The sequence below is a fragment of the Notolabrus celidotus genome, chromosome 11 (assembly GCF_009762535.1).
Source record: "Notolabrus celidotus isolate fNotCel1 chromosome 11, fNotCel1.pri, whole genome shotgun sequence".
Classification (NCBI taxonomy): domain Eukaryota; kingdom Metazoa; phylum Chordata; class Actinopteri; order Labriformes; family Labridae; genus Notolabrus; species Notolabrus celidotus.
The window spans coordinates 29,473,082-29,487,331 of NC_048282.1; the positions used below are offsets into that span (position 1 = coordinate 29,473,082).

The 14,250-nt window shown below is 41.9% G+C and overlaps 1 protein-coding gene across 1 annotated transcript in view; it reads right to left on the reverse strand.

Moving 5' to 3' along the window:
• LOC117820935 (membrane-associated guanylate kinase, WW and PDZ domain-containing protein 1) overlaps nt 1–14,250 on the reverse strand; it is a 61,694-nt gene that overhangs the window by 15,918 nt on the left and 31,526 nt on the right. The window contains exons 6-12 of the mRNA XM_034694883.1: nt 12,567–12,762; nt 11,454–11,524; nt 10,174–10,335; nt 7,405–7,933; nt 5,802–6,357; nt 4,458–4,521; nt 3,956–4,372 (exon numbers count right to left, since the gene is read on the reverse strand). Of these exons, the coding sequence (XP_034550774.1) occupies nt 3,956–4,372; nt 4,458–4,521; nt 5,802–6,357; nt 7,405–7,933; nt 10,174–10,335; nt 11,454–11,524; nt 12,567–12,762 (1,995 nt within the window). The remainder of the gene's footprint in view (nt 1–3,955; nt 4,373–4,457; nt 4,522–5,801; nt 6,358–7,404; nt 7,934–10,173; nt 10,336–11,453; nt 11,525–12,566; nt 12,763–14,250) is intronic.

Sequence of the window (14,250 nt, forward strand, 5' to 3'; positions counted from 1 at the left end):
TAAAGGGGTGAGAAAGAGAGAGGGAGAGGGAGGGAGGGCGAGAGGAGGCGGGAGCTTGTGAGGGAGAGTGAGAGAGTGATGAGAGAAGGATGGAAAAGAGAGATGGGAAAGAGGAAATCATAGAGGCAGAAATGAAGAGACAGGATGACTTCTTTCTGTGACATGACTAGAATGAAATGAAGGGGGGAATGAGGACGCAGCAGAGACAGAGGGTCCCCGTACCGCAGAGACAGGTGCACCTACAACCTTAATCCCCCATGAAAACAGTAATGCGTGTTCGCTCTGCCCATAAAGCAAATTGAACTGCATCACACTGGAAGAGAGGGCGGCCAACACAAGACAAAGGCAGGGGAGACGGGGTAATAACTCACGGGGGGATGCTGCGGTTGAATCTGCTATTCATAAGCACTACACTAAACACTAATAAGAGGAGGATGTGTTCACTTCACCTACGATGCAAACAAGCCTCAACCTCCTGTCAGGTCAGAGCGGGTAAAGAAGCTTACAGTGAGATACAAGTGATACTTTTAACAAAAGCTCATTTTGCCAGGGACACCTGAGCCGACAATTGAATTAAAAAGATCACAGCTTTGTATAAAACCTGCAAATAACCTATTAGCTTAAAGGAATAGATTCACATTTAGATAAACATACTCGCTTTCTACTAAGACCAACAGCATCCTTGTGTCTGAACAATAACAGAAGGTGGTTAGCTTAACTTAGCTCTAAAAACAGGGGAAATGGAAGGCCTGGTTTTACCTGCAGAGTGGGATTTACAAAATCAAAAAACAGCTGGGGAACATTTCCACAAATAAGTAAATAAACAAATCTAGTAAGCTTGAGAACAACAATGAAACTGCCTTCACCACAGTAAACTTGAGCCAATACCTCTTTTAATTCATTTATTCACCTGATCACAAAGTTACTGTTGGATGATATACTGTAATCTATATTCATATATCATTTATATTCTAAAATCTAGGCTATTAAAACAAAAATATTCACTTACTAAGTCTCAGCAGAACAGTCTGTCTCTGGTTTCTTACAATTTCTGTACATTTTAAATGCGACTGACACCTTCCATGTTTACTGATTAAATCATTTCACCTTTCTGCTCTTAGACATCCCCTGAATGAATGCTGAATCAACACAGACCCTTTCTAGTGTGAGGGGACCCAAAGCACAGACATCAGAACAATTGCACTTAACTGACCCAACTTCAGGCTACCCATGCATGTTCCTCTTTCCATTTTGTGAAGGACACAACCTCGAACCAAGCTGGGGTGGGAGGGCGAGGTGGACATAAAACAGAAGCTTCCACCTGTGTGAGCTCAAGTGATGCTGGCAGCTGGCTGTCACCGTGCATACAATCTATTCTTGACTCTTTCTGTTAATTGTTTTACTGCATTAAAAGAGGAAATGCTTTGGTGCGGTCTCTGATTTTTGCATACCATACATGCTATCAAACTCTAAGAGTAAGGTAGTTAGTGATGTTTATAGTGAAAGTAAAGTGAACTTGGCACTAGGCAGGTCAACTTTTACCATCTACTGCATTTAATATGGTCTGACCAGAAGTGAGAACGAGACGTAAAAACTGATTGACCAGAGGGGGAATATGAAAAACAGCTTAGCTATCTGAAACAGTCAAAAATAGCTAACCTGGTTCTATCTGAGGGTAGAACCTAACCTGCCTCTAAAAGCACCAACAATTTATATTATATATATATATATGTATTTTATTATTTATCAAAAATAATCTATGAAAACAACAAGTCTGGTTTTCATGTTTAGTTAACATAGCTGAGCATTAAGACTGGAGACCAGTAAAAAGCTGGCCTGGTTTGTCTGAATGCAAATCCCTCTCTTTCTCGACAAGTTGAAAAATATAACAGTAGTTATAACAGATAGCTACATCCCAAAGTTTAATCTGTACAAAAACCTCAATTTAAAAAAAGGTTGGCTTTCCCAGTTAGCTTTGCTTAGCATTAAGACTGGAAACAGGAGCAACTAGCTAACCACAGAGTAGGATTGCCAACTGTCCCATATTAGCCGGGACATCACGGATATTGGGCTAAATTGGTTTGTTTCATACGGGACCTCAATTGTCCCGTATATTGACTATTAACTCTTGTAAATACAGCAGACTGCACTCTACAGATCCTAGATCAGATAAAGCGGCAGTGGCAGATCATGTGCCAATCACACTGCCTGTCATCCAATCACAGGCCAGCTCACGCACATCAGTTGTATACAGCACAAATGTGCCAAGTCCTGCAAAAACTCAGGCTGTGTAAAATGACAAAAGACTGCTTGAGTCAGTCAAGAGCAGCAAAAAGTATCCAAGGAAAAAGTACATTTGGTGAGTCATACTCCTCTTTTGTATTTAATTTTTCTTTTGCCTGTTTTTTTATGTAAAGAGTCAAATTGTGGTTTCTTTGAGGTTTATTCATATGAGGTTACATAATGATACAGTAAGGATAAAAGGGAATATACACACTTTCTGCATTTCCAGATGAATCAGAATATAAATATAGGCTGAATTCACACATCGTGCTCACACCACCATGGCACCGTGCACCTGTCCCTTATTGAGTAGTGAGAGAGTTGGCTACCCTAACCACAGAATGACACTGCACCTGGGGCAGGGGAGGTGGAGGGGGGATCGTCTACCAATTCTATTTTTAGGTTAGTGTGTATACATTTTCTTCTTCAACATATATTAGTGTGTAGATGTGTGTGTTCAAAAACAACTTTAACTTGTTTACTTTACCTTCTTTCAGTTCTATTACCACACAGCACACAGCTCTCCTCTCTCTATCTATACACACACTCGCCCCTCCTCTTACTGTTTCTCTTTGCCTCTCTCTGTGTGTTTGACCTTTTGATAACATCAGTATTATGCATTATAAAGATGCTCAATTAATACAACTCATATTTGGAAATGTTTCACTGGATATAATGTTATCACATCAGGTGATTCTCTATTACGTAGCATTTTGCAATGATCCAAAACCAAGATAGTCCAGCATGACATCAGCGATAACTAGCTGTGCAAAACTTTTGAAACACCCGATTCAATGCACTAACAGGAAGGATGTACTGAAGGACCCCTCTGTCTGATCACCTGCAGCAGAGCATGTGTCAGGAGCTGCAGGCGATCAGAGCGGGGGGCAGAGAGCAATGAGAGATCATCTCATTGGTCATGGACGGTGATCTACGACAGATAGATCTGCATGGCAAAAACTATATACTTGGAAGACCTGCCCAGATATCATCTCATACGTGTGAGAAACAATTAACCTGTTTCTGTCTGATGATATTACGTATTCTCATATTTCTCTTATCTTACATATTTAAAGTGTAATTTTGCTTTGTTTAATCCTTACAGAATCTTCAGTGTAACTACAGAAAATCTGTCTTGCTGCTTCGCTTAGTGTTGCTAAAATAACAGAGAAAAAAAGGGGGAAATAGCTAACTAGGCTAATTTATGAGGTAGCAAAGTTGTCCATCCAAAACGTCAGACGACACTGATGAACACATTTTGCATGTTCCATCAATAAAGAGACTGTAGTGCTCTGAGACATGTTGCAGTCTCATGGGGGGTTTGTGCCAGACATTTTTTTCTTCTTTCGCAGGCTGCTGTGACTTCAGGAGTTTTTTTGATGATGCATCATGACTCATCCAGTGGCATGCGGCCATAGTGGCCACTTTTTTAATCTACAATTACTTAATGGTACGTTTGTCCACAAGGGCATCCAAATAAAACCTGTTTCCCTGGGCAAGTAACCAAATGGTTTTACTGGGCCAGAAACATCCAACTAATAACACGTAAAGGCCAGCCTGTTCGACTTCAGATTAATTAAAAAGAGTTTGAAAAAGTTAAACGTGTTATTTTCAAAGCATTTAATTTGATAAAGATGTTTCACAATATGATTTGTGACAAAGCCACTCTCACCTTTGCCATTCTCCACATCCTGAGAGGCGATGACGAACCCAAAGCCTTCCCCGGGTTTCCTCTTCAGCTCCACATCAAACCCTCGAAGCGGCCGGGTTCGTTCGACACCCTGCCTCTCCAGACTCGAATCAGGCACCGTGACACCGCCCGCCTCGTCCTCCAGGCCAGTGTTGATCCAGTCTTTGGGCTCCATGGTCAGGGTCACTGGAATGGACTCAAGGAAACTGGTGCTCTGGATCAGAGAGGTTCGCATCCTGGCTGGGGAGGTAGGAGGGGTGTTGATGGAAGTGCGGGGTATAGGCAGAGTGTCTGTGAGCATGGAGGAGTTTTCTAAAGAGACAGGTGGAGGAGGGGGTCGGAGGTGAGGCGGGGGGAGTCTACGGATTGAGCCGGGGGAGATGGTTGAATGATAGATGCCTGATAGTGAGACAGAAACAAACAGTGAGATAAAATTAGGAGTTGTTTTTTTAAATAACTCTTCAGAGAATGTGGGTGAACTTACCTCCTCTGTAAACCAACAAGATGACTTCTGCCTGTCTGGTGTGTTCATGGAGAATGGTTTGTACCTGTCAACAAACAAAAAACAGCATGCAACAACTTCTTTGAACACCGAAATAGCAGACAGTGATGCTTGTAGATACTGCAGTGTCTCGTCTAGTATCTGGTTTCCAGAGGTGGGAGAAAGTCATTGTTTTGCAAGTCTCAAGCCTTGAGTCGAGTCTCAAGTAAAGACAAGACAAGTTGAGCCAAGTCCGAAGTCATAGGCTTGAAATTTTTGAGTCCTTACAAGTCATAAGCACTGTTTACTAAATTAAATGCCATTTTAACAATGGAACAATTTATTAAATTTTGAGAAATACAATGAATGCATTTTGAATTGTTTTATTTTTTAAATAAATTAAAACCAGTGTGACAAGACTTAGTCATAAAAAATAGAAAATGATCTTCATTAGGTGTTTACATTGACTCTTATTGACATTTTGTTGAAAGAGGTAGAAAACTCAAATAAGACCAGTGCGAGCGACAGAACTTAACCGTACAGAAAAAGAGTGCTGACATAGTGTTTAGGATATAAGTGGCGCAATGACAAATGAACTTCTGAAGACGTTGTAGTCATTTTAACTCATCTAATGTTCAAAATCTCATGTATTTTCAAGTCATCAGACTAAAGTCCAAGTCAAGTCCCAAGTCATTGATGCCAAAGTCCAAGTGGAGTTGCAAGTCTTTGATGATATTGTTAAGTCGAGTCCAAGTCATCAAAATTGTAACTCGAGTCCACACCTCTGCTGGTTTCTGACTTCACAGAGCAGCTTGTCAAAGGAGGTTCAAACACTGTAGTAGGAAATTAGAAACTAAGAGTCCTTTCTATAAGTTCATGGTCTTAAATAAATAGTTTTCAAAGTTAGCTTAAATAATGGTGAAAAAGAAATAAAGTGACTTAAACAATTCTTGAAATATGAATGAAATTAAACTGTCTTCAAAAGAGGTTTACTCCTCTACAACAATATTCTTAATCAGGGATTAGGGATGACAAATTCTGTGAGGAAAGAAGAAAAATACATTATCTGGCTCAAATTAAGGACTGTTTTTAAGTAATTTGATTTCATATTTTTGTGTCACACTTGTTTTTTAGCTTAAGGCCAACACTAATTGTTCAAATGAGCCATCTGACGAGGGAGATAATGCTTCAGTTGAGCTAATTACAGAATATGATGCACCCTGTGTAAAGCTGCAGCAGAGAGACATCGCTTTGTATTAAACAAAGAAGGTCAGGCACACTGTAAGTTGTTTCTATTCTACAATATCTCCCCCTGGTCTCCCTCCCTCCCCTCTCATCTTCCTCTACCTGTGAAAAGCTGAGACTCTGAACATCTGCTCCATTGATTTTGATAATGGCGTCCCCTGGCTGCAGGGAGTTGCACTGCTTCCTGTCCCACACTCTCTTCACTATAGTCATCCTCCCTCCTGGACCGCCGGCTGTCAAACTGAAGCCGAGTCCTTGGTCTCCTTCAGTCTGGGCCAAGGCCACTGGCACCAGCTCCCCTCCGCTCAAACTGCCAACTCCACTGCCCATGCTCATCGCTCCGGGAGAGGACATGCTGCTGGGACTGGCTGTAGGGCTGGTGTTGGCGAGATAACCGTTGTAGCCGCGGTGGGGGCTCTCAGGTGTGCGGGGCGGTCGCAGGTGTGTGGCGGTCTGCGGTCTGATGAGGCGGGAGCGAGCGCTGTAGGGGCCGCCAGGGGAGGTCGAGGGCCGCCTCGGGGACTGAGGGAGGGGCAGGCGGGAGCCGGATAGGGTGCAGGTGGACAGGTCGCTCTCTGAGGACTTGAAGGTGCCGTAACGTATCTGATGAGGGGGTGTTGAGAGGGAGTTGTTGTTGTGGTTACGGATCATTGATGCCCTGATGAAAAATGAGAGCAGGAGTTAAAATATGAAATATATATATTGAGACTGACAGGTTTAGGGCTGAACGTATTCAACATTTCTCTTTTTATTCTCGCATAAATAAGCTCTGTTTTTTAATCCACTTATTATTGAAATGAACTCTCCTTGCAGCCCTACATTTATATTGATGAACTTGTGAGTGTATCCCACTGGTACCCACTGGTAAGCATTCTTAACACGGCTTCAATGTTTGGTCAGTGGTCAAGGTAAAGAGATTTTACCGCCAAATATTTTGATATGCATGAATTGCTTGAATGTTTTTCAAGCAGAAATGTGAAGTATTTGCTGGTTGTTGCTTCTCAAAAGTGTCTAATTAAAGCTTTTCTTCAGTTTATGAAGAGTCTTGTAGTTGTACAAAGACTGAAAGTTGTCATTTTGGTCTTTATGAAATTGTCATCACCATTTTTCAATATTTCTTACATTTTATAGACCAAATGATGAAACATTATTTGTAAAAATGATTTCCAAATTAGTTGAAAATGTTAACACTGGCCAGCTGCAGCCTTTTTTCTCTTATGCCACTTCAGATTGTGCTGTATGACAGTTCAAGGTGATGTCATTTTGGTTCAAATTAATCTGAATGGCGTTTTTACTCAGCTTTATAATTAATTAGTGAAAATCCACCACACCAGAATCCCTAAATTATCTCACAGTTAAATCAAACTTTATATTGAGTCCTATCTGGATCTCATAGCTCATTTCTTATATCACACTTCTGGACTTGAGAGAGATTTGTCTTGTTTAAATGTTTTTAAATCCACTGTGTTTCTATTTTGTTTCTTTTATTGTGTCTTTTATTGTGTGCTATTTGTGAAGTGTCTTTGAGTTCTCTGAAAAGCGCTATATAAATAAAATGTATTATTGTTTTTATTATTAAAGACAAATCTCTCTGATGTGATCTCCAACAACTGGTAGCTGATGTGATTGCTTACTTTTAAAAAGGACAGTGTCGATGTAAGTGTATGTGTGTAAAAAGTTCAATCTCTGAACGTTGAGGCTTTACCTGTGTGAACCGATGGCTGAGACAACTTCACTGTCACTCTGACTGGCGAGCGTGGGGTCATACGACTGCAGCCTGGCTAAACTTCTGTTTGAACGAGGCGGACGCAGGGGGGCGGAGGAGGTGGCGTTGCTCAGACTGGAGCGTCTGTATGAAGGCGGCTGTCTGATGGTGTAGGACATGGCGTTCCCGTTGGCGTCCAGAGTCACACCTGGCTCCATGTAGCTCACGTCGCTGTGGACCCCGTTGAAAGTGAAGTGCTGGGGCTGGGGGCTGGGTGTGGTGTGGCGAGGTAGTTGGTGTAGAGGCAGCGGCTGGGTGGTGGTGGGTAGTGGTAGGAGGGGGTCCCCACTGTCCAGTACATGAGGCGGGGGCTGTTTAGGACAGCCGTCGTGGTTGTAGAGCATGGGATACCCTCTTCTGACCTCCACGTCTACAGTGTGGCCGATAGGCACCGACTTGAGCATCTCTACCACCTCTTTGTGAGAGACTCCCAGGACACAAACGTCATTGATGAACACCAGGATGTCCGCTGATAACACAACAGAGAAGACAGAGATATAAACACCAAACAATGAATGAAATACTTTTATTTTTTACAGACTATCACAGCCTGACCTGTGGATTTCATAGGACCGTACACCACTACTGATTGTATCCCAGAACATTTGTAGTGAAGTTCTGAGTGGAAGAAAATTAAAGCTATTGCAGGTGAGTGACTCAATTGAATTGAACTGAAGTGAAAAGGTGGATGGTGCACCCATTTTGTGACCACATATACAGTGGTGGAAAAAAGTTTTCGGACACCCTTAACATTTTAAATTATCTCAATTATTGTCATGAAATATTTGTGGGAACATTTTTTTTGTGTTTAAAGCATTAGACAGACATAAACAAATACAAATTATATTTTTTTGGTTATTGTTTACAAGAAAAACTAACAAAGCTAAATACTTGAAAGTGTCAATATGTCAGTTCTCAACATTGTTGGTATCAAAGTCAACAAATAACAGAGAATGTGTTCAAAACTGAACAAAAAATAAATAAACCTGGCTGTGACTGGACAAAAAGAAATTGCACTTGAAAACCTAACAGTGATTCTCAATGCAATATTTGGGGTGTCCGAAAACTTTTTTCCACCACTGTATATGCAATGGAAATCAGGAGCTGTTTTTTTTAGCAAAATAAAAAAATAAATAAGGTTTGCTTTATCCTACTTCTCATTTTTTTAATTTAAAGTTAGATTTTTTGGCTTTTACCCCTTTATTTAGTGAGGAGAAGGCAGTGGACAGAGCAGCAAATCAGGAGAGAGAGTGGGGGAATGATATGCAGGAAAGGGGCCACAAGTCAGAATCGAACCCAGGCCTCCCACTATATGGGCACAGGATATAACAATTAGGCTAAATCCACGCCCTATCCTGCATTGTTAGTTAATTCAAGTGCCATTAGTCTGCTCAGTCATGATGCTATGCTACATGTGCTGCAGACAGTTTTTTTTTTTTTTAAATATATTTGTTTTTACAGACATTCAAATAAAGACACACAAATGACAATACAATAAAATAAAAATAAAAAATAAAATAAAACAAAACAAAAGACAGAGCAAACCAAACAAAAAAAAAGAGAGGTGAGAGTATTCTAAATTTGGGAGTCGGTGCAGGCTTTGCTGGGCAAGCTACAACATGATAACACCTATAAATCACACCATGCATTGAATTTTTCATACATGTTCTGCATAAAGGTTTTTATATTTGTAATACCGATGGTAAAAGGTAAATGGACGTCTGTACTTAAATAGCACTTTTCTAGTCTTTCTGAACACTCACAGTGCTTTTACACTACTCGTCATATCACACATTCACACCACACTCATACAAGGCTGCTATTGTAGGGGACCATCAGTGTTATCTAATCCCATTCAGACGCATTAACACACTGATTATGTCACCACAAGTAATTTTGTGTCCATTGTCTTTCCCAGGAATGCTTTTGCATGTGACTGCAGCGGCTGGGATCAAACCATCAGCCTTCCGGTTGAGAGATGACCCACTCTACCACTGAGCCACAGCTGCCCCCTCCTACAGTATATTCTAGACAGATAAACATCAGCCCGATAAAATCATCAGACAGACATCAGTGAGTGCAATTTTGTTCCTGCTTTGACATTTATATTTGTATGTCTGCCTCAGCTCCTCCAACCATTTTTAAAGGCTTCAGTGTGCAGATAAGTGTAGTTTGCAAATGAAACACAATCATGTGTTTTGTGTGGGCGTTGACTAATCCAACCTACAAATCCCTCTAAACCAGCCTATTAACAGATATGAACTAGATCAGTCCCTGCAGAGACAGCCTATGCATGCCGGTTGATAAAGTGGTAATATCAGCCTGCCTGGGTATGTGTGTGTGCCATTGTGGATGTGTACCATTGCATATGCGCGTGTTATGATAGCTTGATTATGGTGTGCTAGCCCTGAGGATTAGGGACTGATTGTGATATAGACTTGCTGTCGGAGATGACAGAAGTATAATCCCGGAGAGCGGAGACGGAAAACTAGAGATAAGATGTTAAAAACACACAGCTGATTAAAATGTTTTGCAAGATTTCCATAGTTGCAGCTCTCAATCTGCAGCTACAGACAGTCTTGTGCTATTTCTAATAAAACACCTGTAAGTGCTGGCTTTGTGGCCTGCAAAATCCCACCCCTTCTATGAAGTTGATATCGCTCGTGTGTTTTTAGTCAAACTATCACCCCTGGTTCACTGTAGATTTACCTGTCTTGAGTGCTGAGGGTCCACTTGAAGTCACACTGTACACCTGGAGAAACTCCCTCGGCCTGCTGCCTCCAACAATGTTGAAGCCAAACCCTCTGGAGCCCTTGGTCAGGTGTGTGTGCACAGGGAAACCTCTGAGGTCGTCAGGCAGGTCTGTGAACCCTGGGCGTCACAAAAATAAGAGACAGTGGGAGAAGATTAGATAATGACGATGCTAACCTCCAAGAACAGTCATAAAGGTCTTCAAATCTTACAAATTATATACAACCTGAGCCCTTTTAGCAAAAAACTAAGATTCAGACCTGAGTATTTAGATTAAATGATTGAAATGACAGGTTTTGAGAGTTAAGGAAAAATAAAAGCCAATGTCAGAATATTGCAAACCCATTTCCAGATGGCTGGTAACAAAAGAGGTTAAAGATATATGCACCTGCAAACAACTTCCTAAGAGTTTCATGGAAATGTTGCATCAAAGCAGTGTCCGTTAAAGACTACTACCTTTAAAATGCACTTTATAATCCATTAGATTGACCCAAATCTGTGCTGAGATAAGTGCCTCCTCATTTGTTCTTAGTTTGCATCTCAAACTCTGTGCAAAATGTTGTCACAAACCCTGTTTCAATATCAATCATACCTCTGTTTCAGCACTATGTTTGTATATTCTTTGAATCATTTAAGATGCAGAAATGTGAATGTTTTCCAGATGTGTGTCCTGAGAGATTTAGTTTAGATTACATTTGTACCAGATTTTACAGGAATCCTTTCTCCTGCAGGTAAATCTCCCCATAGTGGAGTTGATATCACCTTCTGCTGGTGAGATAAGGGAACTGCACTTCACTGAGAAGCTGGAGGTGTGGCTCTAACAACAGATGGGTTTCAAGCACTCTGCAATCAGCGATCTCATGCAGACTTCAAAACTAGATTATGCCCTTGTTCTTTTTAACTGCAACTCATGTGGCCAAATTATGAAATTAAGTTGCCGGTCACGTGCCGTCCACGTGTCGACCCTGCCTGCCACAGCAGTGAGTCGGGCTCTACGCCAGCAGCCCCGAGCTTTAGGCCTTAATCACTTACATGTCTCTGTTCAGCTAAAAGCTCATTCCATCTCATTTGACTCTAACAAGCTGCCTGTCTCTTACCTCCGTTCTTGACAAATATGATGCTTCATTCAGGCCCTTGAACAGTTAAATGTGTCAGCAGTGTTGAAATAATTACATCCAGAGACACACAGAGAGAAGGAGAGAGATAGAGGAAAGAAAGAAACAAACAAAGAGGCTCACATTCATTTTTGTAGACGGTCTCACGGCTTGACGCTCGAGCACTCTGCCAGCTGGTCCTCTTTGGGTTTCGTCTTGGAAACACAAAGGGGGGAAAACGAATGAAAAGCCTGCCTCCTCAGAAACATAATAGTATTGGATATGACAGCATTGGATTTAAACGCACTCAGAACAGAGACGCCTGCCAGTGATAGTCATGACAACTTTGAATAAAAGAAGTAGAAGCTGTGCTTAGTGCAGAGCACATTTGAAGGAATGGTTCAAAATTGTGAGAACAAACATATTCACTGCGTTGACTTGGATGAGAAGACGAGAGGGCCGTGGCCACACTCATATACATATGTCTCTTGAATATGAAGTCAGAGCCATCAGACAGATAGCTTAGCTTAGCATAAACACAAGAAACAAAATAAACTGCTGGCCTGTCAAGAGGTTCCTGTTAACCTTATCTTTGGAAAACATGCTGTATGAAAAGTGTAAAAATGAAATGCTGGGTTTTCAGACAGCAGTAGCCTTGCCCTGTCCCCCATTTTAAGCCTTTAAAATGAAGCTATTAAAGGTGCAGTTGGTAGGAATGGGGTAAAAAACGATACTTTTTTTCTGCTGGGTTTGGAATAAAAGTCATAATACCCATTGGTACTCATCAGTAATTGAAGTAATTTGAGAAATCTCTGTGTTTTCCTAAGCCTTTGTATCAAGCAATGTTATTATTCCCCTCGTTCCTGTTATCATGGACCAATCAGAGCTACTCTTCAACCCTCTGTCCTGATTGGTCGAGGGGCGGCCCCTACTATGTCGCCCTGGCTGGGAAGCCGTCACTACTTCCTCATAGAATGCGCACGAGAAGTAGGCAAAATCTGATGAGGGGAGTAGTGTTGACATTCAAAATATCTTTCCAAACTGATGTTTATATCAGGACCACCAAAAGCTCCTTTAGTAAAACTGAACTCTTTTTTCTCTGTTCCCGTTTTGTCTTAATGTTACGCTAAGCGAACCATCACCTGGCTGATCAGAGAGAACATGATCTTGTCATTTAATCCTTTACAAAAAAACAACAACTTTATAAGCAAATCACAAAAGGTTGAATTTTTATTCTGTGAAGCGGTCGATACTCACTCTACATAGTGTGACTCTCCTGGGTCACTAAAAGCCAGCTCCCAGTGATCAGGCATCACACGTCTCACCCTGGCACCGCTTCTGCCGCCAATGAACCCGTTCTCTACAACTCGTCCATCCCCGCTGCTGGACGCCCTGGGTCGACGGGGGGACCAATGTCTATGTGGGATCGAGCTGCTGATGCCTACAGAGCCTCCTGTAATTAAAGTGACAAGAAAGAGTGTGAGAAATCTAAATTGGACAGGGATTCATTATTTACCCGAGGCAGAAGGTGAGAAAGTTTCTCGTGCAATCTTTAAGGACCCGATGGCGGCTATTCCACCGGGGGGTTGTCAGACAGAAAGGCCTGAGGTCAGCATCTCAGCCGGCTTTGTCCTCCCTCTCAGGAGGCTGAGCATGTCACCATGTATGCCACTCTACTAGCAGTAGAGAAACAAGCATATTTTTATGCCTAGTTGTCCTTGTAGCTGTCCTTCAGCTGTGAGCTCCAGCATGGATCTGAGAGATGTCGGAGACCACAAGAGGCGTCCCGAGTCCTGCTGCACACGACAAGTGCTGCCGAAGCCCTCCACCCACGCAGTATCACTTCAGAGGATGACTCAGCAAAGGTCAGGGTGTTGGATGGCTCTCTCAAACTCCATCCTGCCTGCATCCTGCATTCAAATCCCCCTCCTAGTTCAGGATGCCTGCTGCCCTACCTGCCTGTTTGGAGCATGTCTCTAACTATCTGGATCTCTGCCTGTGTTTATTACCTCCCACACATTTCCGCCTCGCTCTTATCTCATGTAGCACTCTGGCTCCCTGCCTCCACCTTTCCAAACTGTCAGCCTCCCTACCTGCCTGCCTGCCTGCCTGCACCACCACCGCCTGTGCTGCTGCTGCCTTACTCCCTTTACTCTTACTATCTAATCTCAAACTCTCCTTCTGCTCAGGTGTTCTGGTTTGTTGTTGCCTCATTTCTCAAAGTCTCAAACTCACCACATTTGTGATTTTGTGTGCATCGATGACGTGATTCTCAGTGTTGGTAAGTTCGACTTTGAGGTACTTGTTTAGGATGTTAGGCATCCCATTTAGTAAAATGCCACTTAGGAATTTGGTAAGTGGTTCCAGGTACCTGGCACCTACAGTTCCTGCAGAGTATAAATTAATTCAATATATTGTCCCCTTATTAAATTGTATTGATTTATAACAAATAGTTCAGGGGTTCCAATCCTATTTGGCTGTTTTCCACCTTTTAGAGTTGCACCATCAAAATAATATGTTTCCTGTAGTTAAATGATCAACAGCTATAAACTAATTAATTGATTACAAATTGTTCAAGGGAATTTGTTTTATTCTGGGATTGCAGTTTCTTGCAGTGAATAAATCTGTGTTTTTTATTATTTCTTAGAATTTATTATTATCAACCTAAAGCTCCTGTTAGGAACTTTTCCTTTGTGTTGGCTTGGCGCCCCCCTAATGGCAAAGATGTAGATGTTATCACTTCACTGACCTTGTCCTGTACACAGCAAGGTAGTACTCTCTGACAAAAAATCTCACCCTGTTATCTTTTCACCCTCAAATGTGTCACTCAGGGTAAACGTTTGCTGTTGAAAATGTAAATACTGACGTTCTTCAATTGGGGCGGAGCAAGAGGTGGCCATGGCCTACCCTATAAATCTGATTGGGTGGAGTTTCAACAGGC